We start from the raw sequence: 12,619 nt of genomic DNA, 5'->3' as shown, positions 1-12,619 counted from the left end.
GTTGTGTACGTGTGTTAAAATGACTAGAATCCCATGACTCGAAGTCCACATTATCAAATAGTCTGAGGCATTATTGATGAGCACCTGTGTGCATGTCTGTTTGTCATGACTTTAACAGGTGTCAGGCATTTTCACACAAATATTGACATATCCTTTTAGCAATTTCATGTTGGGTCATGGTTAGATAAGGATCATTCAATGCAGTACCGATTCTAGTAAAAAAAAATCTGAAATATCTTTCTGTTGAGTAAACACTCAAGGTCTTAGTTTGCTATAGTCCCCCCCCCCCTTTTGGGGGGGGGCGGGGGGGGGGTTGCCCTGAGAACTTTCGTCACTATCTGGCCATATGCACCCATCATATTGTATCCCCCTGTTCCACTGGTTCCACTTAGTACTTACTGTGAAATATATAAGTAGATTATATGTGTGATATTTTGACTTTGTCAAAGCATTCCCACAATGAGAGAGAGTGAGACATACTTGGTAACTTAGAGCATTCTTTGAGCCATACTATAACTCTTGCTGTACTCTTGTCAAGTGTACGATGTATGTGGCCCATAACTGGACCCAGATGTCTGTCTATGATGATTTGTTCAGGACTCATTGGCCTTACTAGTTCAAATGAATTTTGCCAACCTAACCCAAGTGTTGGTGCCAGGTAAACAATGGGGAATTTGAAAGCGCCCTTCGGCTCGTAAATAATTTCCTGCGCATTCCACTAGATGGTCTGTACTGATTTGTCCTAACAGCCTTTTGTTTTTAAATTCGTGAATGGGAGGGTCGTGGTCCATAGTCTTTGGGTGTATATGAGTTGCACAATCAAGAGTTGGGTGAGGCTCAGAAAATATAGAACATGAAAGTGTCAAGGACAAAAAAAATGTAGTTTTTATTGGAGACCTCTTGTGTTCAGCTGTTTATTTGAATGTTGATGTAGATTACTTGAAGTGAGCAACCACATTCAAGCTCCTTAGTCCATTAAATGTTTTTGGTGGTTGCATCATAGATTCACATTTATTAGAGCCCAAACATTTAAAACATTCAGGGAGTTTTTGCCAGACTGCTTCGCCTTGGCAATATGCTGTTTTATAAGGACGTAGAGGGCCCAAGCACGCATGAAAACTCATGGAGCTTTATTCATGCATCGGGTCTGGCAATAAATGCAATATTTAGACTTTCACATTGGACTACCAATTTTTGCAGGGGATGCCCATTGGGAAAATATAACCCTATATATATATGTGTGTGTATATATATATATATAATTTCTTAGCCAAGAAAAATATATATAAAGATAATTGTCCTCAAAAAATGTGACAAACCCCCACCAAGGTTCTGCATGTTCTAGACCAGTGATTCTTTGCCAAACCCTTCAGAATTTTAAAATAAAGGTTTTTTTTTTTCTTTTGTTTTTACAAATTCAAAATCTAGAAAGCCAACATCTAAGTGAATATCTGTTCAAATTGCTTCCAGATTTCAAAATTAATACAAATAATTTTGCCTTTTGCTGTTGATTTTCATGTTGGAAAATGAAAATTTCACACTTTTTTTTTGTCTCATCCTTGCATCACTATTTTCATTGCGCAAAATGACCCAACTTTTTTTTTTTTTTTTTTTTTAAATCTTAACAGTTCAGGCTTTCTGTAGGTCTGTTATACTTCCTCATACCAAGTGCCCGTCAACCTTCCACTGAGCAAACCGATCTCCCTTTAGATTGAGGGTGAGCAGTTGAATGAAATGGAATGAAGCCTGTAAATTGAGGGTAAACCATTCTAAAACCTGGTGAGAAACACCACTTTGCCCAGATTTAGTCGGCGTACAAAATAAGGCTCTGCATGTCTTAACCTTCACCGAACCCCAGTCCAGAACCATTGTTCTAGGCCTTGAATAATCAAAGGTCCACTGTACAAGTATGCCGCTTTTTAAGCAAACTGCTTGGTAGCAGCCACATTAAAAGTTTTGCATTTCACTGAGGTGTACAAAAATTGGAAGGCCTATGTAACAGATTAAAACATTTTTAAAAAGTCTCTTGGAGTCATATTCTAAACTGAGCAGATGTCTACTATGTGAAGATTCTTTTAAGTTGTCCCATTTTTAGCATTTTGTTTACTGTCGAAGCCTATATAAAATCCCATCGTGAGCACTGAATCCTGGAATCTAGGACAAAATATACAACAAGCAAAGTTCGCGTGGGTTGTTTTGCAAGGAAATTTGCAGGTTTTTTTTTTTTTTATCTACACACCCATTATAATCTCATGGTAGTCTTTGACCACTGGGTGTCATCCAAGCAATAAAAATACCAGAGGAGCACAAGGCAAGGCTCCATGCTGCAGTACTCCACACTGGGCCTAGGTCCTCGGTTGTATAAGAACTAGGGAATTTTATTTTGAAAAAGAGGAAAATTAGGAAAAAATCCAGGAGTTGGGATGTAAAAACACGAACAAGCAAGTAGGGCGTGAATGGCTAACATAGTATGAATATGCCCGTCCGTTTGGACCATTAGGTTCGACCTCCTCCGCCCCTCGCAAAAGTGTTTGGAGGCACTGCGGCACATTGCGCACACTTGCGGGCTGCGTGGCTCTGCGTTCAAAGGGAAAGCGGAAGACTGGAGGAGGGGAAAGAGTCGCGAAGAGGGAGGGGAGGTCGGTTTCCGTTCCCCCGAGCACACGCCGCCAGAACATACCGGGAGAGAAAGAGCACACTCTTGGCTGAGGCAAGAACACAACCGCGAAGGAAAAACAACCGCGGCCGCCGTCAGCCTTTCTTCCGTGTGTGGGACACACTTGCGGACTATTATGGGGACAAGAGAGCGCTCCTGACCGGGCTCGACTTGCCGTTCGTGTACCTCCGCTCTTGTGGTTGAAGTCTGCGAGGAAACATAGGCGACATGTTGAGGAGCTTTCTCGTCTTGAGGTTACGTTAGGATGTTCCGTCTCGAAAACGAAAGGCCTATATTATAAAACGAAGAGAAAAAAAGAGGCATATTCCTCATGGACATTTTGGCGGTAGGCAGCCATTTGTTGTGATCGCTGATTTTATTTGGTTTGTTACTGTATTGTCAGAAACGGTATAGGCCTCTTTTGAAGGCAGCGCCACCGCAAATATTGGGCGCTATATTTAAAAATATTTACCTTGGACACGTTTATTATTTAGTCCCTTTAGTGTTTCAAGATAGTAATACGTTTGTTGAACTACTTAATTTTACCCTTACTGACTAGCACAAAGTGCGAAAACAACAGAGGGCCCCTCTGATCAGTTTAATAAGGGAGAGAAAAAAAAAGAAACATTTTTTAAATGTTAATGTCGACCGACGTTGCATCTATCATGCTGCCCGTGTCCCGTGGACTCATGGAGCGGGATAGAGACCTCGAAGCCCTGGCCGGAGTGCATCCCAACGCAGGCGGCGCTCCCGCTGCTCTCCGCGGAATGAAGCGAGGAGACCCAGAGCCCGATGGACAGACAGCGGCCTCGTTGATCGACTCGTCTGGGGCTGAGTGCAAGCGTCCCCGAATGGATGGCTCCGGAGGGATTGGCGAGGTTGGACAGGTAAGCAAGACGCTCCAAATCTAAAACATCGGGTTTTTTTTAGCGATCTCGTGTTTGTGTCGAATGTAAGAGGTCACAAATGGGCCAAGTTCCCTACAAGAAAACTGGAAACGCCTTCACGTGCTGCGTGGGAAATGCAAAATGACCCACGCAGTTAGCCTTATAATATACCACTGTTTAACATGTATGAACTTTAATTTCGTGGTGTTAAGCAGACATTTACTTCTGAATTGGCTTTCTGATGTCACTGATTGCAACCAGAGGTCTACCAATGAAGAGAATGTAAACAATCTTAATACAGTATTTCCAAATGTAATCATAAAATTTACTCCATGCTTGGCGTAAACAGATGGACAAAATTCGTTTTAGAGTGCATATGATATGATTTTGGTGTTTACTTGCGTGATCCTGAAGTTGAACACCTCTAGTTTTGTTAGAGGAAAGGGGCAGCACTGTAACCTTGATCCTTCTACACATGCTTGAACCGATTGCTATACTTTTCACCACCCAGATGAGTAAATGCCATAGACCCATTTTCCCTTGATGTCAACATGTCAATTTGTACTGTGAAATGGTCAAATATGTTTGATAGAGGATTGCAGTAGAGCTAGAGGATGCTCTGGTCATTATTATGTTATATTATGTTTGCTGGAGTGCTACATGAGGACTGAGCAAGCCATTTGCCTGCCATTGGAAATGGATGTAATGGCAGTGAAGTGGTCTGTTTGCTCCTGTTTGAAAAACGAGATGGCTGAGGTTCTTGCACTAGCAGATCTGCCGCCAAAGAGTGCTGTCAGGAAAGTAAATGCACTTTAAAGTACATGTGTGTGGATGAGAGATTGTTTGTGTGAGGGAGAGCAGAGAAGCGTAGATCAATAGTGTCAGCCGCTAAAATGTATTGAACGTGAGCTCGTTGGATAGTCCGGAAATGAAAGCCAGCGGGGAGTGGTGGTAGCGGGAGGGCAGGAGAAGGCCGCCCTGCATCACTCCCTCTCTCTGAACAGATTTTCCCTATCACTGGCAGTAAAGAGGCTTTGTTTCAAGCTAATGGGATCACATCTCGTACTGGAGGGGGCTTTATAACCACATTGATCCCTGAAATCCTTATCTAAGGCAGAACATTCACTAAACTCATACGGTTGTATGCAAACATAATTGATTTGAGCATCAAAAGTTATGCTAGGTTTCAATATGTAATCCTAATAAAGGTTTTTTTTAAAAGGCCTGTTAGACACATCCTCATTCTCACTCGACATCCTTTACCAATGAGTTTGTATACTTTACAATTGTGCACTATTTGAGGGCAGACTTCAGACAAATCCCCAAATCCTTGTTTGAATTAGCATTATATTAAAGTGGAACATTTAAGTTTGAATCATCAACTGTCTCTGATTTACTTGTGAAATTATCGATTTTTTCACAGTTCAGGACCTGCGGATTCATCTTTTGCTGTGGAAAATGAGCAGTGGTACTTTATCATCACAAATTCAAAAATGCTTTGGTTTAAAAAAAAAAAAAAAAAAAACGATCCCAAAGCATTTTGCACAGGATTTAATTATTAGCTGATTTTCTCTATGAGCTGTCAGATATGTACCCCCCATAAATATCTGGGGTTAGTACACCGTACATTAAATCTACCTTATAATACTCTCCTCTTTACCATAAAAAGATTGATTCTCCTTCTCTCTGGTAATCCGTAATCAAAAGTAGAACACCCCCCCCCCCCCCAACAAAACACTCATGAGAAAAACTGACGCTAATATTGTTTTGCTTTCCAGAAACCTAACATCAGAAGCCTCGGGGCTCTGTTTTTAAGTAGTGGAGCTGGGCTGGCTCATCCTAAGTGCATATATGAGGTTGGTTTTGGCCACAACCCCAAAAATCTTGACAGCTGGATTGGTGAAAAAGTTTTACACTATAGCTCAACAATTTAGTAGCACATTGTTCTCAGTTATTGCACGTTTTGAGCAATTATCTTTAAACATACTATATATAACATTTAGAAACAATTGAAGACAAAAACTTGTTTGGAATTAAGCATTTTTCCTACAATATTAAATTGAAGTGCTTAAAAGTTGAAGAAATGGCAATAAAATGCACATTAGTACTTCTGTAGAACAAAACATTCCAGAATTTAAGATGGTGGAAAATATTTCCATGAATCTCCATTCTGGCTGAAAATCTCCCTCTTTCCCTGCATTTCTTTGAGACTGTCTTTCTTTTAACCATTTTTTTGCTGGTATCAAATCAGTGGTTGAGCTTTGACCTCGAAGTGGAGCCAGCACAATTTGATGTGGCTGTGGTGTAAAGCAATCTATGTGGTCCTCTGCAAGAATGGGACTCTTTTCACTACTTGTTAGCTCATTAGTCAGAAATGGTTGATGTCTTTGTGCTGTGTGGATGGCACAGGTGGGAAGCAACACAGTACTTGCACACCCGCATTTTTAAGGGGGCTGCGAATTCACCAATTCATTGATTTTTTCTGGTAGTCATTAGTCATTTTCGAGCACACGACTTCCAGGGGACATGATGCAATGCCGATTATAATATATTTATGCTTGTTTTATAGTATTTGGCAAAGCTGATAAGTGAATTCAGACAATTCTGTTTCTAAAACCCCTTTCACATACACCTGAACACCGTTTAACTCCAGGGATTTAAACGGGCAGACCTTGTATGTGAAAGCAATTTCCCAGGTCGACTGACAAGGAGACGACGCGAACATTTACCGAGTTGCGTCTTAGGATAATATCCGGGACTTTCTGGGAAGCAGTGTGTGTCCAAGCAGGCGTTAAATTCACTGGTCAGAGCACGAAGGCTGATGACATAAATATCATTGCGGGCCATAGGCATGTGCCGGTTACCGGTTTCAAGGTTTACCGTGGTATGAAAACGTCACGGTTTCAAAACCACTGAAATTTTCCGTCATACGGTAGCACGGTATTCGCTATTTTACAAGTCTCAAAAATGCAGCCAGAAGTATCTTGGAGCGGCAGCGCTCACCCCTCCCTCTCCGGTTGTTGATGTGTATGTGTCAGTGACGCTATTCTGCCAAACACCTAAAAAGAAACACTCCAAAAAAAAGGCATACTTTTCTTGAATTTATGGATGTCTCAAATCATGGTAACTGAAACATACAGTTTTAAAACGTTGTACAATAGTATTTTACATGTGTGAGTAGCTTCATTAGCACAAACACAACAGAATGTGAGGAAGTCATCCATGAAAAAGTTCGCCAAAAACAAAACACACATTTTCCTTTTAAATGCAAAATACAAATTAAATAAAAACTTACAAAGACAAATGTTAGCCTAGTCTTAGCTGGGAGAGCAACTTCATCGAGGTTATAAATCTCACGGCCACTGAGAAACTAGCTTGAATGAAGGAAAAGGGGTAACATCAAAGCTCGCTAATTGCGACAGATGATCTTGCACAAATGTACGCTCGCTGGACAAGGAGAGGTCTCACTCCCAGTGTTTTTAGATGAAAACTTTACACAAAAACATTCACATTTTAACTAACTTATCCATTTTTAACTTATTAACTTATGAATTCTGCGTCTTTTTAACACAAAGGCATGACATGTAGACTAGAGTTGACACAGTGGCTGAAAATAGCGAAACTTCACTTGACAGTACAGTCAATATTTTTTCAATTTTATTTAAAAGTGTTTTTACTTTTTTATAGCAATTAATTTAGTTCTTGCTCCAATCTTGAGCAACCTGAGCTGAGGCTGTGGGTAGTCTATAAGTTCTATTTATTTTATTTAAAATATTTTTTGTGTATTTGTTTATTTTAACATATATTCATGTTCCAATTTGCAAATATTTTCTGAGAAATAAAAAAATCCCGGGAAAAAGTTTTTTTTTTTTTTTTTTTTTTTTTTCCAACCCATACCTCTCAAAATAACACATTTTGGAGCTATAATTGCAGTACCGTGATACCGTAAAACCGCGGTATTTTTGCTCACGGTTATCGTACCGTCAAAATCTCATACCGGCACATGCCTAGCGGGGCGATAGTCATGGACTCTTTCCTCGCAGTAAGACAAAAAGTGGTAAACAAACATGGCATTTATCAACATAGCAAGCTGGAAATACTGTAGCTAAATTAAACTGAAAACATAACAGAATTAAATTGCTACTGGATCGTAGAGCCGAGGAAGAGAGTCCATCGTCCATCTTTGGAAATCTGTGGTTTATTTTGTTGCCGATGTTAGGGTCTGCAACTGCAGAAACAAGGTTGTACCTCAAAGCAGAAAACAGCAGAGGGATGCATTCAAGGATTTATTAAATACAAACAAAAATACACGCGATCGCGGAAAAGGGGAAATAACACAATGGATCCGTGACAGTAGGTCGACGGGGATCAATAATACTAACCTAAGCGGTAGGCAGAAAGCCTGTAAGACAACAAAACAAATACACTCAAATACTAGCACAACGTAGGGGATTTCAAAACAAGGGCGGCGGACGAACAAGCTAGCAAATGCATGACATTTGAGAGTACAATGTGTCGAACGGCCCCCCGCAAGTTAATATTTCGGCACTCTTCTCTTGATTCGCCTGGGCTTAAATACGGTCTTGATGAGCTTGAATTGGCGCAGGCATTATGTCGGGAACGCTCCCACAAGTGGCTCAGTAACAAAACACGATCTGACCAATAGAATGTCACAGCCAATTCCGACCAAAAATGACATAATGTCCGGGTTATAAATTCGCACCAGCAGCCCTCCCAGCACAGAGAACGCTGAGTGGGCAACACGGGATATCTGTGAAAGTGTCCAACCCGTATCATTCCCAGATTATTTCTCCATGCGTGAAAACAATGATGCGAGTAAATCATGCGTCACCTTACATGGGAATTTACCGGGATATGTGTGTGAAAGGGGCTTAAGACTGTCACTGTCGAATATTTTTAGAGTTGATTATTCTACCGATCATTCTATCGATTAATCAGAAATGCTCAGATAAAGATTTTTTTTACGTTAAAAATTATTATAGAATCGGCACTCAATTACCGTTTCATTAAACACATATTGTTTTTTATTTGGTATTATTTAATGATTAAACTGAATTAGTGCTTGTGTGTATGGCCCAAATTTGATCACTGGATACTGTATTTTTTTTCTTGCGAAAATCGATATTTGATATGATTATTTATCAGTCAAGTACATACTGTCCCACAAATAGAGTAAGTAAGAATTGTTTTGAATCCTGTTGGAAAAGTGAAGTCAGTGTTCTGAATCTGTTTACATTCCATTCTTTTGCACGAGTTAATGCCATCCGCATTTGACCTCATTGTTTATTTGTGATTTATTATTGTTATTCATGTGTTTATTTGTACTTTAACAAAGAATTTAAGTGTTCCAAAATGTTTTTGTGAATTAATAATCGTAAACAAAAATTTAATTGCAAGATTACTAAAAAATTACAACAAAAAAAACAGGGACAACCCTCGTAAAGATTTCTCATTTATTTTTATAAAGAAACCACAAAAATAACCACTTCTTATAGCAGCTTAGTCTCCTTTCAACACAAACTCAAACTAAATTGTCTGCTTTCAAATTGGGATTGTATATAAGAAACACTGATTTTGTTGTTGTTGTTGTTTGTTTTGATTTTTTCCCGTTTATTTGGAGAAAGCAGTGAGCAGAAAGGGGCGGGGGGGGGGCAGAAAGGGAGAGAGACAGGTGGTAATTATCATCCAACATTACTGAAAGTTCGTTACTCCATTTTTCGATTGGTAAACAAGTAGTTTTTACATGAGTAATTTATACACTTCGGAAAGCTTTTTTTTTTTCTTCTCGAGGGACGATATTTACCATTTTATTTACAAAAGGTGGTGGATCTCAGCTAGTGATGAGAATTTGCTTTGAAGGCTTTTGATGGAAATACTGTTTGATAAAGAAAACGGATTCATTACAGTCTGCCTTCTTGCATTCGATTTTGTTGTTGGCCTGAACTGCAGGCATGCTGCTACGTCCTCCTTGCTATTTGTTTATACAGTACCTGTTATGCGAATGCTCACGGTGTTTTGACAAAAGGAAACAATGTGAAGCCTCAGAATGGAGATGCCTCACAATAGCTAGTAAATGTCTCAACAATCAATGTATTTGGAGATTACTTGAAGGATTTCATGTTGAATGAAGAGCTTGCTATCGATACGTTGGTATCTCTTGTCATGAAGATCGAATATCCAGTTATATCGTTTTTTTTGGTGCAACTCTAGAAAATGGGGGGGAGAGGTGACCATTGTTTTGCAAAGCAAGAGTAGGTGATTGCAAATGTCCTCGATAAATAAGGATAATTAGCTTACAATGGAGACTACAGAAATCACAGAACTATTCTCTCTTGAGGAGTTGAAACGAGTATTTTACCATTTCAAAAGTTAGACAATGGCACTAACTTTACAATAATAGTAGTAGTTCGATTAATTTTTGATCTATCAGTTGTTTGATTAATCGATTAATTTCGACAGCCGTATTTTATCCCCACTTCAAAAACAGGGAATTCCGTCATTTACATCTCCTTTAGGGTATTCATAACACCACCACATCACGTCTGCATCCCGATTCCGCTACTGGCCAATGTTGAGATGAGGTTGTCACTTCCAATTTTCATCTGCAATGAGGCCGAATGTGCTGTGTTGGTTGTCACTCTGCAAAGGAATTGGGCCGTTTGCGCTGTCACTCTCTCTCGCTCTCTTTGTCTTTCTGTCCTTCTCTCTCTCTGTCTGTCTCTCTCTTGTGCGCTCCCTCATTCCGTCCTTTTCCCTAACCTAATAAGGTCTTGCCGGGTTGACAGCTGTAAGCACAAATAACTTGACTGGGGCAGTGTACACAGATTACCCTTCTGTATTCTCATCTCCACAGCCTCAGCAAGAAAAAAATAATAACCTTACTATTAATGGAAGATATATATATATATTTTTCACGTCAAATGGTCGGCAAAGAATAGGTGGTGTTTGGGTTGGCATTTACTGTAAATAGGGTAATATACAAGTTAAGTAAAGTCATATTAGCGATGCACTAAAAGGGAAATTCTTGGTTGAAATAAAAAACAATGGCACAAGCCACAAATACTTTCCCATTTATGCACAAATGATGATATCCAAATTGTATTTATTTGATTTAAATAGTATCGCAGGATCATTTTGTGAATGTTGTCGAGTTTCTCTAATTAGAGGTTTGCATGTTTCTTCTTTAGTAATGTGTTGGCATATTTAAATAAAAAATGTAATTACATAACACATGATTCACACAGAAAATGAAGTACAGTGTTTAACACACAGAAATAAAAGAAGCAAAGGCAAAACAGATGCCATGTGTGCACGTAATGCAGAATTTTTGTTTTTCATATACAAATACATATTTTAGAATAAAAAAGTGAGGTGAAATGAAGAGGATTTCTCCCTTGGAAAACTAAAATATCGTTGAAAAGCTGTTAAAAGACAAAAAAAAAAACGTGCTACTGTCCTATTACTTGGAAGATGGGTGACTGTGGAGACATTATCCATAAATGACAGTGGTAGCTTTAGTTTGTTGACAGAAAATAGTAGGGATGTCCCAATCGCATGCAGTATTTTTGCACCCGAGTCCAAGTCACCTTTTTATGAGAATATTCTGATACAGAGTCCTGATCCAATACCGAAAAGTAGTTTTTTTTGGTTCCAAAAAAAAAAACAAAAAAAAAACGCTCCAAATATGTTACTGTCCCACCATGCCGCCTTTATAATGTGAGTTTTTAATTAGAATAACGTAAAAAATGCTTGTCTTTATTAAATTTTTCATTGAGTGAGTCCACTCAAATCCACTCACACTTTGACGCTCACTCTGCTGAGAACAGCCTCTCACTTACACAATGAGTTGCCATAGCACATTACCGCTTGTGTTTAACAACCTACATGATGATTGACACATTTTGGCCTTTGATCGTAGAGCTACCAAGCTTCTCTGGCAAGATCAAAGCTACAAACCAGTCAATCATCGTTAACTTTAAGTAACAACTATGCTGGCCAGTTTTACTGCTCTGCTTATCAGGATAAGCGGGAGAAAATGGATGGATGGATAGTTTTTTTTTTGTGTGTGTGTTTTTATTTTAATTAAAAACACGTTGCTTTTCACCTGATTCCGATCTTCTGGAAAATGGCGTGATCGGATCAGGATATCCCTGGTAAATAGCAACTGACTAGCATCACTCAACTTGTCACTTGATTTTTAAGCACTAGAACTCACACCTTTTAAACGAGGCGCATGCTCTAAAGAATGAACCATGGATGCTGTAGCTCCTCTAGAGTTCAATCTATTTTGATTACTTTGCAGAAAATCGGAGGATGTAATTAATCTAATGGTTTCTTGTTTTTGGGGGAGCTTTGATTATAATATTAATAATTTATTTAATAGTTTATCTTAAGATAAAAACCTCTTTCTCACTCCCTCTTTCTCAATCTTGCTCACTTGTGTGTGTGGCGTCATGCAGGTTAACTTTTACAGCAGTCAAATGTAGTTATTTAAAGAATAACATTCCCATGAAACAAGTGGAATAGATACGAGTTTTACAACCACATTATATGCTACGCAGACATATTTCCTCAGCAACCACTAAAGTTTCACCAAGTAGAATCTTTTCGGGCACTGTGCTGTTTAGTGATAGAAAAGGATGTATTTCTGCCGTTAAATCCATTCTTCTCACTAAATATCATTGGCAAGCTACAGTATACCGATAACTCATTCATAAGGCAGAATAGCATTTGTGGTTTAATATCAAATGATGCTCTGTTTTCCTTACCCTTCCACCTAATGACACTCAATTTTGTTTTAGAGGAAAATAGAATAATCTTCGTATTGCTTGACATTTCACAGAAGGTAGACAATCATACTGCTATTGGGACTGACGCTGCTATACTCTCCATGCAGCCCCCCTCCTCTTTCCTCCTGGAAATCAACCACATGACTCCACTCATGTATGAGTCATTGTCTTTTTTGCTCCGTTTCCTCTTGTATTTCCAGTTTATCTCATCGCAATTCCAGATGTTAGACATTTTGACAAATTTTACTAACGCAAATCTGTATTAG

At 39.1% G+C, this 12,619-nt stretch overlaps 1 protein-coding gene across 3 annotated transcripts in view; it reads left to right on the top strand.

The window, feature by feature from the left end:
• The first annotated feature begins 2,384 nt into the window (after positions 1-2,384).
• LOC130920180 (RNA binding protein fox-1 homolog 2-like) overlaps positions 2,385-12,619 on the top strand; it is a 61,631-nt gene continuing 51,396 nt past the window's right edge. For 2 of the 3 annotated variants that reach the window (XR_009064120.1, XR_009064121.1), the window contains exon 1: positions 2,385-3,543. Coding sequence is in view for 1 of the 3 variants with exons in the window: in XM_057843161.1 (XP_057699144.1) it covers positions 3,292-3,543 (252 nt within the window). In the remaining 2 variants the exon portion in view is untranslated. The remainder of the gene's footprint in view (positions 3,544-12,619) is intronic. The other variant, XM_057843161.1, reaches the window with a different exon arrangement.

This window comes from Corythoichthys intestinalis, chromosome 8, assembly GCF_030265065.1.
Source record: "Corythoichthys intestinalis isolate RoL2023-P3 chromosome 8, ASM3026506v1, whole genome shotgun sequence".
In the NCBI taxonomy this organism is placed as follows: domain Eukaryota; kingdom Metazoa; phylum Chordata; class Actinopteri; order Syngnathiformes; family Syngnathidae; genus Corythoichthys; species Corythoichthys intestinalis.
The sequence above is the reverse complement of the archived record's forward strand: the minus strand, read 5'-3'. Positions and strand labels throughout refer to the sequence as shown.